At 52.8% G+C, this 22,482-nt stretch overlaps 1 protein-coding gene and 1 non-coding gene across 2 annotated transcripts; one reads left to right on the forward strand and one right to left on the reverse strand.

The window, feature by feature from the left end:
- Positions 1-5,164: 5,164 nt before the first annotated feature.
- Positions 5,165-12,281, reverse strand: LOC119919628. The gene is made up of 17 exons (XM_038740197.1): positions 12,198-12,281; positions 11,415-11,598; positions 10,966-11,050; positions 10,665-10,706; positions 10,401-10,491; positions 10,001-10,108; positions 9,766-9,871; positions 9,516-9,589; positions 9,155-9,315; positions 8,911-9,059; positions 8,280-8,415; positions 8,045-8,152; positions 7,534-7,634; positions 7,222-7,348; positions 6,997-7,106; positions 6,652-6,689; positions 5,165-6,167 (listed from the first exon to the last, which is right to left on the reverse strand). Exons 2-17 carry the CDS (start codon positions 11,569-11,571, stop codon positions 5,595-5,597), a joined length of 2,166 nt encoding a protein of 721 aa, XP_038596125.1. The 5' UTR covers positions 11,572-11,598; positions 12,198-12,281; the 3' UTR covers positions 5,165-5,594.
- A 1,083-nt stretch (positions 12,282-13,364) lies between these two features.
- Positions 13,365-13,502, forward strand: LOC119920587. The gene has a single exon (XR_005448320.1). It is a non-coding gene; the product is annotated as a small nucleolar RNA SNORA7 (small nucleolar RNA).
- The last annotated feature ends 8,980 nt before the right edge of the window (positions 13,503-22,482 follow it).

Genomic DNA, 22,482 nt, shown 5'->3' on the forward strand with positions numbered 1-22,482 from the left:
CACGGGGGGCTCACAGTCTTAATCCCCATTTTACAGATGAGGTAACTGAGGCACAGAGAAGTTAAGTGACTTGCCCAAAGTCACATAGCTGACAATTGGTAGAGCCGGGATTTTAGAGCCCATGTCCTCTGACTCCCGACCCTGTGCTCTTGCCACTGAGGCATGCTGCTTCTCCATTATTACTACTATTGCTACTACTACTGCTACTATTATTACTACTATTACCACTACTGCTACTACTGCTACTGCTACAGCTTCTACTATTTTAACTACTACTGCTACTGTGGAAAGAGCCTGGGCTTTGGAGTCCGAGGTCAGGGTTCTAATCCCGCCTCTGCCACTTGTCTGCTGTGTGACCTTGGGCAAGTCACTTAACTTCTCTGGGCCTCAGTTCCCTCATCTGTAAAATGGGGATTAAGACTGTGAGCCCCACGTGGAACAACCTGATGACCTTGTATCTAGTAGACCCCAGCACTTAGAACAGTGCTTGGCATATAGTATGCACTTACCTACTTCTACCTTTGGCCAGATTTGGAAGGTCTGATCCCAGCTGCCATCTGAACATGAAATAAGGCCATAGAAGCAATACAGATTCAAGGACACTTCTTTGTTTTTCAAATTTAGAGAAGGTTTTCTGTTCAAGCCTTTGGGGGAATCATTAAGCGCTTAATACAGTGCTCTGCACACAGTAAGCACTCAATAAGTACGATTGAATGAAGTTGGAGTGGCCATTTTGCATATTGCTCTCTGCTTGGAGCATTAGCTTTGAGACTCTTTGAGTGTATTAAAGCCTTTAACCCCAGTTTCAGGGGGCAGTTTTTATTTCCAATCAATCAATGAGTAATTACTGTGTGCAGAGCACTGTGTTATGTGCTTGGGAGAGTACAATACGGTTGGTAGACCAGATCTCTGCTCTCAAGGAGCTTACAGTATAATGGGGAGCTCACGGCCCATGATGTAGCAGTGCAATGAAGCAATTTCCTGAACTCTACAGTGTTTCCAAATCCCGTTTTGCATTAATATGGGAAATTTCATTCATTCAATTATATTTATTGAGCTCTTAAGGTGTATAGAGCACTGTACTAAGCACTTGGAAAAGTACACTATAACAATATAACAGACACATGCCCTGCCCACAATGAGCTTACAGTCTAGAGAAGCAGCGTGGCTCCGTGGAAAGAGCCTGGGCTTGGGAGCCAGAGGTCATGGATTCTGATCCCAACTCTGCCACTTGTCAGCTGTGTGAATTTGGGCAAGTCACTTCACTTCTCTGTGCCTCAGTTACTTCATCTGGAAAATGGGGATTAAGACTGTGAGCCCCACGTGGGACAACCTGCTCACCATGCATTCCCCCCTCCCCCCCAGCACTTAGAACAGTGCTTCTTATATAGTAAGCACTTAACAAATGCCCTCATTATTATTATTATTATTGGAGGGGCAGACAGACATTAATATAAATAAATTACAGATATGTACATGAGTGCTGTGGGGCTTAGAGAGGGGATGAATAAAGGGAGCAAGTCAGGGCGATGCAGAAGGGAGTAGAAGATGAGGAAAGGAGGGCTCAGTCAGGGAAGACCTCTTGGAGGAGATGTGCCTTCAATAAGGCTTTGAAATAGGGGAGAGTCATTGTCCGTCGAAATGAGGAGGGAGGCAGGCCAGGCCAGAGGCAGGACATGGGCAAGAGGTTGATGGCAAGATAGATGAGATGGATGAACAGAGAGAAGGTTAGCATTAGAGAAGCAGCATGGCTCAGTGGAAAGAGCACAGGCTTTGGAGTCAGAGGTCATGGGTTCAAATCCTGGCTCATCCAATTGTCTGCTGTGTGATTTCAGGCAAATCACTTAACTTCTCTGTGTCTCAGTTACCTCATCTGTAAAATGGGGGTGAAGACTGTGAGCCCCCCATGGGACAACCTGATCACCTTGTAACCTCCCCAGCAGCTTAGAACAGTGCTTTCCACATAGTAAGCACTTAATAAATGCCAATATTATTATCAGAGGAGTGAAGTGTGTTGGTTGGGTTGTAGTAGGAGAGTAGTGAGGTGAAGTCGGAGGAGGCAAAGTGTTTGACTGCTTTAAAGCCAATGGTGAGGAGTTTCTGTTTGATGTGGAAGTGGATGAGCAACCACTAGAGATTCTTGAGGAATGGGGAAACATGGCCTGAACGTTTTTGTAAAAAAAATGATCTAGGCAGCAGAGTAAGTATGAACTGGAATGGGGAGGGACAGGAGGCAGGGAGGTCAGCAAGGAAGCTTATTAAGTAATCAAAGTGGGATAGGATGAGTGATTAGATGAATGAGGTAGCAGTTCAGATGGAGCAGAAAAGGGCAGATTTTAGCAATGTTGTGACATAGGAGCTGACAGGACTTAGTGATGGATTGAATATGTGGGTTGAAGGAGAGAAAGGAGTCAACGATAATGCCAAGGTTACGGGCTTGTGAGACAGGAAGGATGGTGGTGCTGTCTACAGTAATGGAAAAGTCATGGGGAGGGCAGGGTTTGGGTGGGAAGATAAGAAGTTCAATTTTAGTCAAATTAAGTTTGAGGTGACGGGAGGACATCCAAGTAGAAATGTCTTGAAGGCAAGAGGAAATGCGAGACTGCAGAGAGGGAGAGAGATCAGGGCTGAAGATGAAGATTTGGGTATCATCTGCTTAGAGGTGGTAGTTGAAGCCATGGGAGTGAATGAGCTCTCCAAGGGAGTGGGTGTAGATGGAGAATAGAAGGGGCCCCAGAACTGAACCCTGAAGGACACCCACAGTTAGGGGGTGGGAGGGAGAGGAGGAAGCCGCCAAAGAAACTGAGAATGAACGGCTATTGAGGTCCACTGTGCTCCCTCCCAACAGAAGACCACCCTGACCTGCCCACCCTCCCCAAGTAAGTCCTGAATGAACACAACCCCCAGACCCGTGTCAAGGGCTGAGTCCCATGCCGCGACTCTTCAAGGTCGGAAGGGAAGACACAGCTGTAGAGGAAGTGTGGAGACTCGGAGTTTGAAGAGAAAAAGCAATGTTGGATACGTTCTTCTCTTTTAGTTAACTGGTTCATTCCTCCAACTTGTGAGAGAAGGCTCAAAACGCCACAGTTTTTGCTTTCTATATAATACCACCTTCGGGGGAGCTGTTTTTATGTCAGAGTCTGGCATTTTCCTCTAGCTTTGATGAAGGGTTATCATTTTTGATTCATTTTTCTTTGATGAATTCGACCACAAAGAAAACACTGGAGTTCAAAGGACTAGGCTTTATCCTGCCTATTAAAGATTTGTTTTTTGACCCCAGTTTGGGACTTGAGAACATGAGTCCACTCTTTCAGGCAGTTTGCTCTCTGACCTCATCTCCTTACCCAAACCCTCTCCTCCCTCTGACTTTCTTACTCTGGTGGACTGTGAGCCCCGTGTGGGACTGATAGTGTGCCTGACCTGATTAACTTGTATCTACCCAGATGCTTAGAACAGTGCTTGACACGTAGTCAATGCTTAATAAATATTATTATGATAATAATGATGAAAAGGGGGGCTTAGTCTGGGAAGGCCTCTTGGAGGAGGCGAGCCTTCAGTAGGGAGTAAATATGTGCATTATACACAAGTGCTGTGGGGCAGGGAGGAGGGTAGAGCAGAGGGAGTGAGTATATTGATGCCCGTTTACTTGTTCTGATGTCTGCCTCCTCCCTTCTAGACTGTAAGCCCTGTGTGGGGAGGGATTGTCTCTCTTTACTGTCCAGTGCTTAGAACGGTGCTTGGCACATAGTAAGTGCTTAAGAAATGCCATAATCATTATTATACTGCTGAATTGTACTTTCCAAGCACTTAGTACAGTGCTCTGCACACAGTAAGCACTCAATAAATACTATTGAATGAATGAGTGAATTCTTAGAACAGCCCTTGACATACAGTAGGCACTTAACAAATACCATCATCATCTTCTTCATCTCTAGGTTGTATCCTCCCACTGTCATCACGGAGGCCCGGCATCACCTTCGCCAGCGGGGTCCTGAGGCCCCCCGCCGATGAGAGAGGCCGTGGCCAGGCTCCCGGGCCATGAGGGCTCCCGTCGTGCCCTGCTCTGGCCCGGCCGAAGAGGCCATGGTGGACTGACGGGCAGTAGCTCCTGCCACACCAGAGTCTCGAGGCCTGCCGTCACTTGGAGCCTGGGGGGTTCCCCACAGCCAGGTGAAGCAGAATCTGCCATGCTCCCCCAAGTCCCAGCTCTCTGACGAGACCTGAGAGCTTCCCACCAAACCTGAAAGAACCCAGACTGGTTGCTTGTGTAACCTGGTGGAAGGAGCCCAGGCCTAGGGGTCAGGAGATCTAGGTTCTAACCCTGGCTCCAGTCAGTTAGTCAATCGTATTTATTGAGTGCTTACTGTGCAGAGCACTCTACTAAGCACGTGGAGAGAACGATATAGTAATAAGACACATCCCCTGCCCATAACGAGCTTATACCATTTGCCTGCTCTGTGTGATCTTGAGCAGGCCTGATTGTCTGGAACCTATTTCCTCACCTGCAAAAAGGGGATTCAACTACTGTTCTCATTTCTATTTAAAGGTGAGCCCCAGGTGGAACAGGTACTCTGTCCAAACTGAATCGCCTGTGACTACCCCAGAGCTTAGAACAGTGCTAGACACAAGGTGGGACCTAAACAAATGCCACAGTAATTATTATTCATTCAATTGTATTTATTGAGTGCTTACTGTGTGCAGAGCACTGTACTAAGTTATTGGAAAGTACAATCCAGCAACAGAGTCAATCCCTACCCAACAACGGGATCACAGTCTAGAAGAATGGTATGTGTTAAGTGCTTCCTATGTGCCAAGCACTGCTCTAAGCACTGGGGTAGAGACAAGGTTTTCAGGTTGTCCCACATGGGGCTCACAGTCTCCATCCCCATTTTACAGAAGAGGAAAGTGAGGGCCAGAGAAGTGAAGTGACTTACCCAAGGTCACACAGCCTACACGTGGCAGAGCTGGGATTAGAACCCATGACCTCTTGACTCCCAAGCTCTTGCTCTTTCCACTAAGCCACGCAGCTGTTCATTCTACTTCTCTTATTACTGTGGCATGTTTGCTCTCTGAAGCTTGCCCGCTCCCAGCTCTCGTGTCCCCTTAAGATCCTCGCCCACTTTCTACCCCCTCACTCACAGTGAAGAGTCAGTCGACACCGGTATTTCTGGAACGTTTTCCACTTTATTAACTGATGATAATTTCTTGACAATGGGATGAGAACTACATTCTACCCACATTAACTACATTTTAAGCAAATTCAAAGTTGTTCTGCCCAGGGTCCCTGGCTGATCACCTCAAACAGCACCAAAGAAACAAGGGAGGGGAAGGAGGCTGACGGGGTAGGGGATGGAGAGACCGGGGCTACACATGTGTCCCCGCTCCCACCCACCTGAACGAGAGCTCCAAGAATAGGTCCCAGATATGGCCCGCGGCAGTGGGTGGGGAGGGGAGGGGCAGGGACTGGACATGCACAACTTAATCCTGGGGTAAATGAGGCTGTGGGGTGATACCCCCTTGACCAGTGACTTGACAGGAGGGATAAGGAGGGGTCAGGGCAGGGCCTGGAGTCTGTGGGGTTTGTTCCCCTCCCTTTAAGGACAGCTGTGTTCCTTAGGTTCAGTGCTATCCAGGGAGGCGGCAGCCCCATCTGCCTGGGTGGACTGACCACTATTCGCCCCAGACAGAGCCCCCGTACCTGGGTCGGCCGGGACTGGGGCCACAGGGGCCACGGGTGGTCTTAATTGAGCCCCTCCCTGTGTCCCCCCCGGGGTGTTCCCCATAACTCCAGCAAGCAGGGAGGTCTGGACTTCGGAGGGGGGAGGGTCCGGTGCAGGGGGCTGATACCCACCCAGCTGTTGCAAACCCAGGACACCCCTTCCCCGTCCCACCCCGAGCCGGGACTGAGAAGGCTTTTGGACCGAGGGGGGATTGATCCCAGTAGGAAGTGGCAGTGGGAGACTTTCAGAAGAGGGGCCCGGGACAGGGGCTGGAGCTGGGACAGGGGCTGGGGCAGCAGCTGTGCCCGGGGCTGGAGCTGGAGCCGGAGCCGGAACCGGAGCCGGGGCTGGGGCTGGAGCCAGGGCTGGAGCTGGAGGTTGGCCCTGGCCGCGCCTGTAGCCCAAATCAGAAGTGCTCTGAAGGGCCAAGATGGGTGAAGCAAAAAGCTGCACAAGGAGACAATGGAGGATGGGCTGAGACGTGGCCCAGACAGTAGAGCACAGGAGCGGTGAGCCTGAGACCCCCCCAAGGCTGGGGTGGCCCCACACCTCCTCCCTCCCCCAACACACACACACACACTCTCTCTCTCTCCCTCCCTCCCCTCCACAGCCACACTTTCCCCAGCCCTGACACTTGAAGCAAGATCCTTCTCCTCTGCTCCCACTGCCCACAGTTGGGGAAGGAACTGTCAAAACAGGGAAGGAGAGAGAAGGGGAGGGGAGGGGAAAGAAAGGGTGGGAAGGGGAGGAGAGTTCCTTGGCTGCAGAAGCTTCTCCCTAGCCTCAGTTTCCCCATCTGTATTAAGGCAACCTATGGGAAGTGTGGCCCCAGGGCAGCAGTGATGAGAAGGGCCCCAGGAGAGGAAGAGGCCAGGAAGGTGGGAAACCAGGAAGCCTGTATAGAGAGGGGAGAAAAGAGGACAGGGCTCACCTGTGTAAGGATGGTCATGTGAGTTGGCAGATTCAAACCTAGGGAGGTAGAAAAATGCAAAATCAAATGCAGATCAATACAGAGCCCAGCCCCACTCACCTTCACTCAAACCGATTAATTGATCCATCCAGGAGAAAACAGTCCTGCACCCATCTCATCAGAGAGACAGACAGAGACACACACACGCACACAAAAAAAACACTGTAATGGCACAGACCCAGAGACACAAGGACAGATCCATACACACAGCCAGCTGCTCATCTGGACACGATAACACAGAGACATGTACACAGTCCTCACTCGACCTCCCGGAGGGAAGGGCAGGACCCAGCGGCACCCACGTACCCTCCCTGGAGATCGGCTCGAGGGAAGGTAGCGGGAATCCAGACTGCTGAAGACGCCCGCCCTGGGGCAGGTCCTTGAATGGGGCTGGTGGCTGCTGAGATCTTGGCGCCCTGGGGGAATGAGAAGGGGGTGCTGGGGGCTAGGACAGCAAGAGTCCTGCACCCTCTCCCATCCCTCTGTGCATCCCTTTGGGGGAATGGGGAGGGGACAATCCCGGGGTCATACGTCTCGGGAGTCATGGAGATCGAGATGGCCGCCAAGGAGGCCATAGTAGGCAGCTCTACAGTGGACGAGCTGCTGTCCTTCAGGGCAGTGGAAGGAATCTCCTTGTCGCTGTTAAATGAAAGGCCTCCTGTGGAGGAAAGGAGAGAGAGGCCTGAATTCCCCCCATCTTCCCTAGCCCAGGAGCCTCCCCCTCCCACCATGCTGGCCAGGAGGGTTGGGACTTCTCAGCCCAGATGGCTGTACCCCAAGGGTTCAGGTGTTGAGATGGGGGGCTCGGAATTGGGTCGGGAGTGGTGGGTAGAGGGGACTCACCTAGGAGGCTTCTGGGGTCAGGGGCATCACAGCAATAGAATAAGTCCCTCTGGTCCCCCGACGGACTGCCCGATCCTTTGGGTAGTGGCTCATTCTCTCCACTGTCCAAGTAGACATTGAGGAAATCAGACAGACTCCTCCAGAGAGAACAGTCACAGAGAGGCTGGCTCATAAAATCAGTCTGTCAGTCCATCCTATTTACTGAGTGCTTACTGTGGCAGAACACTGTACTAAGCACTTGGGAGAATACAATACAATGATAGACAGACACATTCTGGGGAAAGGGTGAGCAGGGCACCAGCTCCCCTAAGCCAGTCTCCCTGGGTCCCAGTTGTGCGGGCAGGACGCTGCCTTTCCGCATGAGGGAGAGTCCGAGGCTAGACGTGCGTCCCCGCTCCTGCCCCCATGAACAGAACTGACGAGAACAGGCCCCGGATCCAGCACCCGAGGCTGGGGGAATGTCACCAACTTGCTCCTCCCCAGCCTCAGTCTGTCTTGGGGCAGCCCTTACCGGAACCTCGAGTCGGATGGCCGGTTGGAGAACGGTGGGCTGTCGGGCTCTGGGGCTCTGGCCTGGACTTCACTGTCCCGGGCCGGCTCCTGTTCGGTGGTGCTCGCCCTGGGGGAGGCAAGACGGGTTGTTGGGGGCTGGAGAAGCGGGTCACTGCTTCCCCCCATCCTCTCTGTGCCCCCACACCCTCGGCTCCCCATGTGGGAAATGGGGTGGGTCACTCCTCGGGCCGTACGTTACAGTGCTCATGGAGGGCGGGATGGCCGCCACGGGACCCGGTCTTTCCTTTGAGGTCCCCTCAACTTCAGAAGCTGATGTTTTCTCCTTCACGCTAACAAAATGAATCTTCTTATTCCGTTTTAATCGACGGGCTGGTCAGGTGAAAGAAGAGAGATGTCTGAATCCCACTGTTGAGAAGCAGCATGGACTAGTGGATAGAACACGGGCCTGGGAGTCAGAAGGTCATGGGTTCAAATTCCGGCTCTGCGACTTGTCTGCTGTGACCTTGTGCAAGTCACTTTACTTCTCTGTGCCTCAGTTCCCTCATCTGTGAAATGGGCACTGTGAGCCCCACATGGGACAACTTGATGACCCTGTATCTACCCCAGCACTTAGAACAGCGCTTGACACATGGTAAGTGCTTTACAGATACAATCATTCATCAACCGTACTTATTGAGCGCTTACTGTGTGCAGGGAACTGCAGATGCAGGGCAATCATTATTGTTACTATCATCCCACCCCTGCCCAGTCCGGGGGCCTGATATTCCCACTGTGTAGGCCAAGGGAGGAGAGGGATTCTCAGCCCAGATCACTGCGGCCCAAGGAATGTTGGCGTTGGGTTGGGGGGCTGGGGAGGGGTTTCACCACGAAGGCCAGGGAAGCCAGGATCTTCAAGTATTTCTACTAAATCCAAGTGGTACTTGGCCGGGACCCAGGTGCCGTCGTAAAACACGTCAATCTCTTCACAGTCGATCTCTTCACAGATGACGGTATGGAGGACAATGAAGAAATATCTGTAGAGAAAACAGTCAGAGAGAGAGAGGTCAGCGGGGAATTGGGGGGGGGGGTCAGAAGAGGGGCGTCAGTAGAGAACGATCAGCGTTCATACTCATCTACGACGAGGTCTTGATACAGAATCTCCTGGTCGCAGACAGGACACTTCCAAGTTTCCTCCTCCTCGTTCCTCTGCAGGAACGGGACGGCATCAAAAATCTGGACGTGGCTGCAGGATACTGAGCGGCAGGGCACAGACACAAGTCCCTGTCCCAGCTGGGTGGACCAGAGGGGAGAGAGTGAAAGGTCAGGGAAGGAGGTCACCGGGTCATCCACCATGGGACTCAGCCCCCCTATTTCAGACCTCAGACACTTGACCCACCTTCCTCGTTCAATCCTCAGTCTCTTTCCCTTTCCCCACCACCAACCCGGGATCCTAGCCTCCTCCACACCCTCAGGGCCCCACCCAGACTCACCGGGCACAGAAGGGAAGCGTGGACCCTTTTGAGGGTAAACTGGGATTCAGAGGCTGCCGGCATCGCCTCCCGGACTGAAACGGAGAGATCGTGGGGGTCAGCTCGGCCCAAGTGGGCAGCAGGCCCGGCAGGGGTGACGGGTGGCGGTGCCCGGCCAACCCGGGGCTCTGTTCTTGGGGAAGAGCCAAAGGTGGACTGGGGAGTCATTCACTCGAGGTTCTGGAGGAGAGTGGGGTGAGGGGTCACTTACTCAGGGACAGCGTCTTGTATTTGGGGAAAAAACCCTTATTCTTCAGTTGCTCCACTAACTTTTTAGCAGTAAGTTGCTTCACCAAGCACACAGACATGGCAAGGTCCTGTGGGAGGCAGGGATGGGGCATGAGAAAGTGGTCAGTGGTTTTTCCCCCTCCACACCTTCCACCCCTCCACCCCCCACCCACTGCCCAAACCCCACACCCACCATGCCCGCTCCAGCCGAAACTCACCCGCTTGTCACTCAGTGGCCAAAGGAGCATGACATCATTGGGCGATTCATCAGAGGGGTGCACGAGATGGGTGATATCCACAGGGCGGTTGTTGTCATTACCAATTGCCTCAATCAATCAATCAATAGTACTTACTGAGCGCTTACTGCGTGTGGTGCACTGTACTAAGCGCTTGGGAGAGTACAGTATAACAGAGTTGGGAGACAAATTCCCTGCCCACAACAAGTCACAGTTCACCTGCAGGGGTGCGGGCGGGGATCAAGGGCCAGACCGATCACTTCACATAGGCTAGAAGCCACTCTCTCTCCCCTGCGCTTTCCCTTTCCTTTCCTCCCCATCCCTCTCTCCCCCTCCCCCTCCATCCTCTGGCCCTGAACTGGGTGTGGGTTTGGCCACTCACAGGCCCAAGGCACATCTTCCCGTTGATGGTGACGATCAGTTGTGGAGGAAAACAGTCTGGTTGAGGGCTTCGGGTGTCCCATAAACAAAGCCTGTGGGGTGAGGGGGTGGCCGGTGGCAGGGGAGGAACCCAGTCAGCGGGGAGGCCCATCGGTCCCCCACCCCCGCACCCCCCTCCGTGAGGGACAGAGCAGCTGGGAATCCACCCAGTCCCCCTCCCCGCCGACCCACTGGGGATCCCAATGAGGGGGAGGGGCGGGCATACCGCAGATGCACCCGGAGGGTGTCGTCTCCTGGTTCAACCTCACTGCAGACATGGAAAACATGCAGAGAGGGATCAGTGAGGAAGGTTGCACAGAGAGCTGACCTCTCCTCCCCACTCAATCCTGGCGGTGGCCGCTCTCCACAACCAGTGACACGCCAGGGAACCCAATCAGGGAGAAACACGGGTATGGGCGATGGGAGGAAGAGGGACACGGTGGAGACCATGCCTGGCTGTGCACTGGGTGGGTTAGGGGAGATGGATTGGGCGGCTTCTCAGCCACTCCGTTGGGCATGATGATTACCTTTTACTTGATATCCCACTGAAGTGTTTCCTGCTAGCCATGAAAATCAACTCTGCCTTCTTAAATTTCCCAATGACCTCAGGCACTGCAGACATAAACATAGGAAAGATTGGGGTGCTTGTGTTGGGAGGGGGGGTGGAGGGGGAGAGACGGACCATCACAGGCCAGGCCAAGAGATGGTCCCGTTACCCTAGCCCCCAACCCCATCCCAGTGGTAAGGCCTTTTGGGGAGGGGACGGGAGACCGAAAGCAGGCCTGTTAGAGTCTGGGAGGTGTGGGGGTAAACTGAGGCACGGCGAGCCCCAAAAGCTTGGGCGATCCCAAGGAGCCGGGGAAAAAGGCCCGGTCAAAGTTCCAGGGGGATGAACGGCAGGTGGGAGGCCCGGGCCCGCTGGAAGGGAAGAGGAGGGAAGGGGAAAGGGCAGGGGGCAAGGAGATCATGGCCTCACCTAATTTGGTGGGTTTGATGAACTCGGCGCACACTGGGAAGAAGGTGAGCTCCTTCATGGTGACAAGGGGCGGTCCGGCAGGGGTCTTGGTCTCGTCTAGATTCATGCTTGCGAATGGGGGCTGTCCGGCGGGGGTCTCGCTCTTCTCTGGATTCATGCTTGTGAATGGGGTCACCTTCACCTTCTGTGGGAGCGGCAGTGGCAGCAGGAGTGGAGGAAGGGCCGGGTGGGAGTCAAGGGATCCCGGGGTGGGAGGGGCGGTGGGGCCTTGGCCCGGTCCCCCCCCCCAACCCAGCCGGGTCCCCCAAGCTCCGAGTCTGCGGGATGATCCTGCGGGGCTCGGCCCATTCAGAGACTCCAGGTTTCTTGAGGAAACTATGAAGCCGGACGGGGCCGGGGAGACGCCTGGCTCTCTTTTCAACAACCCCACCCCCTGCTCCCGGCCCAGCCTCGGGGCATCTCCGGGGCTCCTGCCCTGTTGGGGGTCGTCGCCGGGAAGGAGAAAGACAACTGGGTTAGGGGCGGCCCCAAGGGAAGGTGAGGGGGGCAGGGGGAGGTCATCTCGGGGGATCCCAGCAACGCCAACTGTCAGCTGTGTGACTTTGGGCAAGTCACTTAACTTCTCAGTGCCTCAGTTCCCTCATCTGTAGAATGGGGATTAGGACTGTGAGCCCCCCGTGGGACAACCTGATCACCCTGTAATATCCCCGGCGCTTAGAACAGCGATTTGCACCTAGTAAGCCCTTAACAAATACAATCATGACTATTATTTCGGCGACTTACATTAGAGAAAGCGTTGGAGCTCCGGGGAAGGCCGGCCGTCGTCCGTTCTCCTCAGCGCTGGGGCAGAGAGAGTGCAGGCAGGCCTCGGGCGTCTCGACCGTTGACGGCCGTTACGTCACGCCACGTGACCGCGGGGCGGGAAGGCGCGGCTCTCCTCGGGCCCCGCCCCCGAGGGCACCGATTGGCCGACGATCATAACCCGCCGGCGCCCGGCCAATCCGCGCGGGGCCTGGGGGGCGGGGGGGGGGGGGGCCGAGGGGCCCCGCTGTTGCCGGGGCAGCCCACGATTTCGCCTAGTGAGTTTGCGCCAACTGTCACGTGGTGGTAGGGAAGACCGCGCTGCCCTCTCGGGCGTCTCCTCCAGGGGGAGCTATTTGCGAGGGGTCTCAATCAATGGGAGCTCAGCCAATCCCTGGCGAGGAATGGGTCGGGGGGCGGGTCTGCTTCCCCCTTCTGCCCCACCCCTCCCCCTCCCCCTCTCCCTCCTTTTTTGCCAACTCATGGGGCCAAGGCCAGGAACAAAATGGAGGCGGGTGGGTGACGGCCATTATAAAGTTGCCCGTGCGACCTTAGTGCTGGGGAGCCCCATACCTGTCCCAGAAACTTTGGGGGTAACAGGCTGGTGGACGGTCCCCATGGTGGGCGTGTGTATGAGTGTCTTTGTGTATGTGGGCAGAAAGAGGAAGATGTATTGAAGATGGACCCCGTGAAGCCCCCAAGCAGACACGAACACGCAGAAAAACCCCTGATGATAACACCCTGGGCACCAATGGCGGGACGGTTCTAATCCCGGCTCCCCCACATGTCTGCTGTGTGACCTTGGGCAAGTCACTTAACTTCTCTGAGCCTCAGTTCCCTCATCTGTAAAATGGGGATTAAGACTGTGAGCCCCCCCGTGGGACAACCTGATCACCTTGTACCCTCCCCAGCGCTTAGAACAGTGCTTCGCACATTGTAAGCACTTAACAAATGCCATTATTATTATTATTATTACAGTATAACTACTGTGAGTCCCATGTGGGACAGGGACTGTATCCAAACTGATTGACTTGTATCTACCCCAGCGCTTAGAGTAGTGCTTGACACATAGTAAGCACATAGGTAATACAATAATAATAATAATAATTAGAAGAATGAGCTTATATTCTACAAGGGAAAATAGACATTGGCCTCTCAGGGTCGCACCTGGAGAGATTCTAGTACTCTACTAGTCTCAACTACAGGAGGGAGAGTCAGGCAGAGGCCTACCCATTCCATTCCTAGCATGGCCAGTGGCTAGCCAGTGGAAGGCAATCTGCTACAAGTCAAAACTCACCCGTGCTAGGCAGCAGCAGCATGGGAGAGAGTCGAGGGAGGAGACTCAGGTTTACTGTGCGGAAGGAAGCAATGGTAAACCACTTCTGTATTTTTACCAAGAAAACTGTCTGGTTACACTACCAGAACGATTGCAGATGGAGGTGGGCCATTCTGGGAGAGATGTGTCAATGGCATTGCTATGGGTCGGACACAACACGACAGCACAAGTTGGTGAATGGGCCAGGTGGGGTGGAGCAGGAGGCCAGTGAAGTTGAGGAGTGATAGAAAGCGGGCAGCAGAAGGGTCATCAGGAACATCTATATTGAAGGCCCTACTGAGAGCTCACCTCCTCCAGGTGGCCTTCCCAAACTGAGCCCCCTCCTTCCTCTCCCCCTCCTCCCCCTCCCTATCCCCTCCGCCTTACCTCCTTCCCCTCCCCACAGCATCTGTATATATGTATATATGTTTGTACATGTTTATTATTCTATTTATTTTATTTGTACATATTTATTCTATTTATTTTATTTTAATATGTTTTGTTTTGTTCTCTGTCTCCCCCTTCTAGACTGTGAGCCCACTGTTGCATAGGGACCGTCTCTATACGTTGCCAACTTGTACTTCCCAAGCGCTTAGTACAGTGCTTTGCACACAGTAAGCGCTCAATAAATACAATTGAATGAATGAATGAATGAAGTCCCCAAGGATTGATGTAGGGATTGCCAAAGAGAGAAGGAATGTAAGAAAGGGATCAAAATGGTTAAAAAAAGTTGGAGGTGAAGCCTGGGGGGAGGTAAATGACAGTGACTAGAAACTGGAGTGGGTGTGAGTAGGGATTGTGTCTGTTTATTGTACTTTCTCAAGCGCTTAGTACAGAGTTTTTGCACACAGAAGGCACTCAATAAATACATTTGAATGAAGGAATTAATGTTTGAGGCAGATGATATGAGCTTTGAAAGAAGAGAAAGAAAGGGATGGGGGAGGAGGAATGATGCGAAATCCAATCTGTCACCAAATCCTGCCGGTCTCACCTTCACAAAGGCACCAAGATCCACCATTTCCTCTCCATCCAAACTGCTACCACGTTAGTACAATCACTTATCCTACCCTGACTGGATTACTGTAACAGTCTCCTTTCTGACCTCCCAACTCCTGCCTCTTCCCACTTCAGTCCATACTTCACTTTGCTGCCTGGAATATCTTTCTACAGAAACGTTCTGGGCATGTCACCCCCCTCCTCAAAAATCTCCATTGGTTACCTATCAACCTCCCTCTCGCGGGGCAGGCGAGAACGAGGTACAGTGAGGAGGTTAACGGCGGCAGAGGAGCGGAGGGTGTGGGCTGGGCTGGAGAAGGAGAGAAGGGAGGTGAGGTAGGAGGGGGTGAGGTGATGGAGAGCCCTGAAGCTAAGAGTGAGGAGTTTTTGCTTGATTCGTAAATTGAGGGGCAACCACTGGAGATTTTTGAGGAGGGGGGTGACATGCCCAGAACGTTTCTGTAGAAAGATATTCCAGGCAGCAAAGTGAAGTATGGACTGAAGTGGGAAGAGGCAGGAGTTGGGAGGTCAAAAAGGAGACTGTTACAGTAATCCAGTCGGGACAGGATGAATGATTGTACTAATGTGGGCCTCTTCTCTCTGGGCAGTCCCGGCCCTCCGATGGCTGGGGCTGGGGGGGCACTACCCCCCTCCTCCCCTTTGCTCAGTCCTCAGGCACTCATGTGCAGAGGGCGACCCTTCCCTCCAGCATGATCCCAGGCCTCCGGGGGGAGGGGAGGCGTGGCGGAGACCTGCCCCATGCCTCAATTTTTTGGCCCGTGGCTTCCGAGGGGGCTTTGGGTTGGTCAGCGGCCCTCCTCTCTGGCTCGATTTTAGGGTTCCGGGGTGAGGTGAGGGGCCGAAGGGCTCAGCGTCCCTTCTCTCTGTGGCGACTATCCCAGGCAGGTCCCCCCACCAAACAGAAACTCCTTTTCATAGCTTTAAAGCACTCAATCAATTCCTTCCTACCTTGTCTTCCTGATTTCCTACTACAACCCAGGCCACACACTTCGCTCCCTTAATGCCAACCTACTCACTGTGTCTCAATCTCGCCTATCTCACCTCTGACCTCTCACCCAGGTCCTGCCTCTGGCCCGGAACACCCTCCCTCTTCGTAACCGACAGGCAATCACTCTCCTCACCATCAGAGCTTTATGGAAGGCACATCTCCTTCAAGAGACCTTTCCTGACTAAGGCCTCGTTTCCTCTTCCCCCATTCCCTTCTGCTTCACCCTCGAACCTGGAACCAGAAGAAGCATGGCATGGTGGATAAAGCACGGGCCTGGCCGTCAGAAGGTCATGGGTTCTAATCCCTGATCCGCCACTTGTCTGCTGTGTGACTGCGGGCAAGTCACTTCACTTCTCTGTGCCTCAGTCACCTTATCTGTAAAATGGGGATTGAAACTGTGAGCTCCACATGGGACAGGAACTGTGTCCAACTTGATTTGCTTGTATCCATACCAGCGCTTAGTACAGTGCCTAGCACAAAGTAAGCTCTTAACAAATACCATCATTATTGGAGAAGCACTGTGGCTTAGGGGAAAGAGCACGGGCTTGGGAGTCAGGACATGAGCAAGCCGATTAATTTCTCTATGCCTCAGTTACCTCCTCTGTAAACTGGGGATTAAGACTGTGAGCCTCATGTGGGACAAATTGATTACCTTGTATCTATCCCAGTGCTTGGAACAGTGCTTGGCACATAGTAAGCACTTAACAAATAACATTATTATTATTATAATTGTTTTCTCCCTTTATTCACCCCTCCCTCTGCCCCACAGGACTTATGTGCATATATGTAATTTGTGTATTTATATTAATGTCTATCTCCCTCTCTAGACTTTAAAATCCTCGTGGGCAGGGAACATGTCTGAGCCTGTTGTTGGGTAGGGACCGTCTCTATATGTTGCCGACTTGTATTTCCCAAGCGCTTAGTACAGTGCTCTGCACACAGTAAGTGCTCAATAAATACGATTGAATGAATGAATGAATAAATACAATTGATTGATTATTAATAATAATACTGATGGCATTTATTAAGCACGTACTATGTGCAAGGCACTGTTCTAAGTGCTGGGGAGGTTACAAGGTGATCAGGTTGTCCCACGGGGGGGCTCACAGTCTTCATCCCCATTTTACAGATGAGGTAACTGAGGCACAGAGAAGTTAACTGACTTGCCCAAAGTCACACAGCTGAAAAGTGGTGGAGCCGGGATTTGAACTCATGACCTCTGACTCCCAAGCCCGTGCTCTTTCCATTGAGCCACGCTGCTTCTAATTTATTCATTCATATCACAGTCTGTCACTCCATCTAGTCTCTAAACGCCATTTGGGCTGAACTGTGTCTGCCGGCTCTGCTGTATTAAACTCACCCAAGCGCTTAGTCCAGTGCTCTGCATTCAAGAAGCACTCAATAACTACCACTGAGTGATAGAGGGCCTGATCTTTCTGTATTTTCTGTCGGGGCCCCCGGGACTCAGCAGAGCCAATCTGGATCTCATTGGTGTTTCCCCCGCCAGGTCCACCGGACTGCAATCTGGCCTAATCCTCCCTGACCAGGCAACCGCTGCTGTCACCATGAACCATTCCCTCCTTCTCCTTCTCTTTCCCCTCCTCCTCTGGAAACACCATCAGGCCTCTGCTTTGCTAACGTATGATGCTCAGACTCCCACACGGTCCTCCTGCTGCCTCTCAGATGGCTCCTTGGCAGTTTCATCGGCTGGCTTCTTCCCCACCTCTCGTTCCCGAGCTGGGGGTGTCCCACAAGGGTCTGTTCTGGGTCCCCTGAAGGGTCTGATCAGAAGGGGAGAGAGACAGTGAAAGGGAGGGGGGTGCGGGGCAGCAAAGAAAGGAGAGGGATTAAGCAATCAAGTGATGGATGGATGGAGGATGGAGAGATGGGTGTATGGATGGATGGACCGATGGATGAATAGGTGGATGTATGGATCGTTAGATGGATTGGCTCCAAGACTCTCCAACAGCTTTGCCATCTTTGAGCTCTTCTTTCTTTCATGCATTCATTCAATTGTATTTATTGAGTGCTTACTATGTGCAGAGCGCTGTACTGAGAGCTTGGAAAGTACAATTCAGCAATAGGGACAATCCTTGGCCACACCGTGCTTATAGTCTAGAAGGGGGGAGACAGACATCAAAACAAGTTAACAGGCAGCAATATAAATAAACTATAGATATATAAACAACCAAAAAGTAAACAAGCATCAATGTAAATAGAATTGTAGATATAACTAGCGCTTAGAACCGTGCTCCATGCTTAGAAGAGTGCTTGGCACATAGAAAGTGCTTAATAAATACCATCATTGTTATTATTATTACACACACACATATATATATATATATATATGTGTATGTGTGTGTAATATATATATATATATATATATATATATATAAGTGCTGTGGGACGGGGAGAAGGGGGGAAGGGTAAAGGGAGCCAGTCGAAGTAACACGGAAAGGAGGGGGAGCTGAGGAAAAGGGGGGCTTAGTCTGGGAAGGCCTCTTGGAGGAAGTGCGCCTTCAGTAGGGCTTTGAAGGGGGGAAGAGTGATTGTTTGGCGGATTTGAGGAGGAAGGGCATTCCAGGCCAGAGGTAGGACATGGGCCAGGGGTCGACAGCGGGACAGGCGAGATGGAGGCACAGTGAGAAGGTTAGCACCAGAGGAGCGGAGTGTGAGGGCTGGGATGTAGAAGGAGAGAAAAGAGATGAGGTAAGAAAGGACAAGGTGATGGAGAGCTTTGAAGCCAGTAGTGAGGAGTTTTTGTTTGATACGGAGGTTGATAGGTTGATAGGCACTGGAGATTTTTTAGGAGGGAGGTGACATGCCCAGAACGTTTCTGTAGATAGATAATCTGGGCAGCATGCCTTGAATCTGACGATGAGGAATTCCAGCTTGATGCGGAAATGGAAGGGCAGCGATTGGAGGCACTTGAGGACCAGGGAAACGTGCACAGTACAATTTTTCTGAAAGATGATCCGGACAGCAGAGTTGCTGCACAGGGGAGAGGCCGGAGGCAGGGAGGTCAGCGAGGAGACTTATGCAGAGGTCGGGATGTGATAACCAGCAGGGTAGCAGTTTGGGTGGAGAGGAAAGAAGGGATTCTGCATCAGTTGGGGAGATAGACTCTTGGAGGCGTACTGACTGGCTGAATGTGCAGGTTGAAGGAGAAAAACGAATCAAGGATAATGCCAAGAGAAGGGGCGGGAAGGGCTTGTGAGAGAGGAAGTATGGTGGTGTTTTCTAGAGTAATGGGGGATTTGGTGGGGAGGAGAGAGTTTGGGAGGGTCCTGAGACCCAATGTCTCCTGGAACCTGAGGTTCACTCTCCCGGGGCCATGACGCCGACAGCCCCCACAGCCGGGTGAAGTGGAATGTGCAGCGCTTCCCCAGGCCTCTGCCCCCTGAACAGTCAATCAATCAATCAGTTGTATTTATTGAGCACTTACTGTGTGCAGAGCACTGTACTAAGTGCTTGGGAAGTACAAGTTGGCAACATATAGAGACAGTCCCTACCCAACAGTGGGCTCACAGTCTAAAAGGGGGAGACAGAGAACAAAACCAAACATATTAACAAAATAAAATAAATAGAATAGATATGTACAAGTAAAATAAATAAATAGAGTAATAAATATGTACAAATATATATACATATATACAGGTGCTGTGGGGAAGGGAAGGAGGTAAGACGGGGGGATTGAGAGGGGGACGAGAGGGAGAGAAAGGAAGGGGCTCAGTCTGGGAAGGCCTCCTGATGGAGGTGAGCTCTCAGTAGGGCCTTGAAGGGAGGAAGAGAGCGACCTTGGCGGATGGGCAGAGGGAGGGCATTCCAGGCCTGGGGGATGACGTGAGCTGGGGGTCGATGGCGTGACAGGCGAGAACGAGGCACGGGGAGGAGATTAGCAGCAGAGGAGCGGAGGGTGCAGGCTGGGCTGTAGAAGGAGAGAAGGGAGGTGAGGTAGGAAGGGGCGAGGTGATGGACAGCCTTGAAGCCGAGGGTGAGGAGTTTCTGCCTGATGCGCAGATTGGTAGCCACTGGAGATTTTTGAGGAGGGGAGTAACATGCCCAGAGCGTTTCTGGACAAAGACAATCCGGGCAGCAGCATGAAGTATGGATTGAAGTGGGGAGAGACACGAAGATGGGAGATCAGAGAGAAGGCTGATGCAATAGTCCAGACGGGATAGGATGAGAGCTTGAACGAGCAGGGTAGCGGTTTAGATGGAGAGGAAAGGGCGGATCTTGGCAATGTTGCGGAGCTGAGACCAGCAGGTTTTGGTGATGGCTTGGATGTGAGAGGTGAATGAGAGAGCGGAGTCAAGGATGATACCAAGGTTGCGGGCCTGTGAGATGGGAAGGATGGTAGTGCCGTCAACAGTGATGGGAAAGTCAGGGAGAGGGCAGGGTTTGGGAGGGAAGACAAGGAGTTCAGTCTTGGACATGTTGAGTTTTAGGTGGCGGGCAGACATCCAGATGGAGATGTCCTGAAGGCAGGAGGAGATGCGAGCCTGGAGGGAGGGGGAGAGAGCAGGGTCAGAGATGTAGATCTGCGTGTCATCAGCGTAGAGACGATAGTTGAAGCCGTGGGAGCGAATGAGGTCACCAAGGGAATGAGTGTAGATCGAGAACAGAAGGGGACCAAGAACTGAACCTTGGGGAACCCCCACAGTAAGGGGATGGGAGGGGGAGGAGGAGCCTGCAAAAGAGACTGAGAAAGAACGACCAGAGAGATAAGAGGAGAACCAGGAGAGGATGGAGTCTGTGAAGCCAAGGTCGGATAGCGTGTTGAGGAGAAGGGGGTGGTCCACAGTGTCGAAGGCAGCTGAGAGGTCTAGGAGGATTAGGATAGAGTATGAGCCGTTGGATTTGGCAAGCAGGAGGTCATTGGTGACCTTTGAGAGGGCAGATTTTGTGGAATGTAAGGGACGGAAGCCAGACTGGAGGGGATCGAGGAGAGTGTTGGTGTTGAGGAATTCGAGGCAACACATGTAGACAACTCGTTCAAGGAGTTTGGAAAGGAATGGTAGGAGGGATATGGGGCGATAACTAGAAGGTGAGGTGGGGTCAAGAGAGGGGTTTTTTAGGATGGGAGAGACATGGGCATGTTGGAAGGCAGAGGGGAAGGAACCAGTGGAGAGTGAGTGGTTGAAGATGGAAGTTAAGGAGGGGAGAAGGGATGGAGCGAGAGATTTCATGAGATGAGAGGGAATGGGGTCAGAAGCACAGGTGACTGGAGTAGCACTTGAGAGGAGGGAGGAGAGCTCCTCTGAGGATACTGCTGGGAAGGATGAGAGAGTAGCAGAGAGTGTTGAGATCTTGGGGGTTGGAGAATTGCGGGGAGTGACTTTGAGGAGGTCGACCTGATGGATTTAATTTTGTTAATGAAGTAGGAGGCCAGATCGTTGGGGGTGAGGGAAGGAGGAGGGGGAGGAACCGAGGGCCTGAGAAGGGAGTGGAATGTACGGAAGAGCTGCCGGGGATGATGGGCATGGGTGTCAATAAGGGAGGAGAAATAGTTTCGTCTGGCAGAGGAGAGGGCTGAGTTAAGGCAGGAAAGGATAAACTTGAAGTGAACGATGTTGGCATGGTGTCTAGACTTTCGCCAGCAGCGTTCGGCAGCTCGAGCATAAGAGCGAAGGAGGTGTACTGTGGCAGTGATCCAGGGCTGTGGGTTAGTGATACGAGAGTGGCGAAGGGAAAGGGGAGCGAGTGAGTCTAGCTGAGTGAAAAGGGTAGAGTTGAGAGCAGTAATCTGATCATCAAGACTGGGTAGAGAGGAGAGGGAGGCGAGGTGGGGTGTAAGGCGCTCAGAAAGATGGATGGGGTCAAGAGAGCAGAGATCTCTGTGAGGGAGTAATATGGATTTACAGGGGAAAGGAGTGTGAGTGAGGAGGCAGGTGAGAAGATTATGATCAGAGAGAGGGATATCAGAGTTGGTGAGGGTGGACACAGTGCAGCGATAGGAGATGATGAGGTCGAGGGAATGACCAAGTTGGTGAGTGGGTGAGGTGGGGTGGAGCAAGAGCTTGGCAGCGTCAAGGAGAGATAGCAGGCGGGCGGCAGAGGAGTCATCAGGTATATCCATGTGGATGTTGAAGTCTCCGAGGATGAGAGTGGGCATGGAGAAGGAGAGAAGGAAGGTGAGGAAGGGGTCAAAATCGTTAAAGAAGTTGGAGGTGGGGCTGGGAGGGCGGTAGATGACGGCTACAAGAATCTGGAGGGGGTGGTAGAGGCGAATAATGTGGGCCTCAAAGGAAGGGAAGGAAAGGGAAGGGGGAGGAGGGATAGTGCGAAAGCAACATTGGGGGGGCGAGAAGGAAGCTGACACCTCCTCCTTTTCCGGTGAGTCTGTGGGAGTGGGAGAAGAAGAGGCTTCCACTGGAGAGAGCAGCAGCAGAGACCATGTCATCCAGAGACAACCATGTTTCAGTTAGGGCGAGGAGGAGTGGAGAGCTGGAAAGGAATAGGTCCAGGATAAAAGGGATCCTGAGGGTTTCCCAACAAACCTGAAAAGACCCAGACTGGTGGCTTGTGTGGCCTGGTGGAAGGAGCCTGGGCCTGGGGCTCTGGAGACCTGGGTTCTAATCCCAGCTCCATCATGAACCTCACCAGGCAAAAACTCCTCACTCTCGGCTTCAAGGCTGTCCATCACCTCGCCCCTGCCTACCTCATCTCCCTTCTCTCCTTCTACAGACCAGCCGGCACCCTCTGCTCCTCTGCCGCTAACCTCCTCACTGTGCCTCGTTCTCGCCTGCCCCCCATCGATCCCCCGGCCCACGTCCTCCCCCTGGCCTGGAATGCCCTCCCCCAACACATCCGCCAAGCTAGCTCTCTTCCTCCCTTCAAAGCCCTACTGAGAGCTCACCTCCTCCAGGAGGCCTTCCCAGACTGAGCCCCTTCCTTCTTCTCCCCCTCCTCCCCCTCCCCATCCCCCCCACCTTACCTCCTTCCCC

Source organism: Tachyglossus aculeatus, chromosome X1 (genome assembly GCF_015852505.1).
Source record: "Tachyglossus aculeatus isolate mTacAcu1 chromosome X1, mTacAcu1.pri, whole genome shotgun sequence".
Lineage (NCBI taxonomy): Eukaryota > Metazoa > Chordata > Mammalia > Monotremata > Tachyglossidae > Tachyglossus > Tachyglossus aculeatus.

What these genes read in the sequence shown, in the direction of transcription:
- LOC119919628 (XM_038740197.1), bottom strand. Translation starts at nt 11,571, where the DNA reads ATGAATCCAGAGAAGAGCGAGACCCCCGCCGGACAGCCCCCATTCGCA. An exon ending in CCCTCCATGAGCACTGTAAC is followed by an intron (nt 8,153 to 8,279) that starts GTACGGCCCGAG and finishes TGCCTCCCCCAG; the next exon opens with GGCGAGCACCACCGAACAGG. An exon ending in ATCTCCATGACTCCCGAGAC is followed by an intron (nt 7,107 to 7,221) that starts GTATGACCCCGG and finishes TCATTCCCCCAG; the next exon opens with GGCGCCAAGATCTCAGCAGC.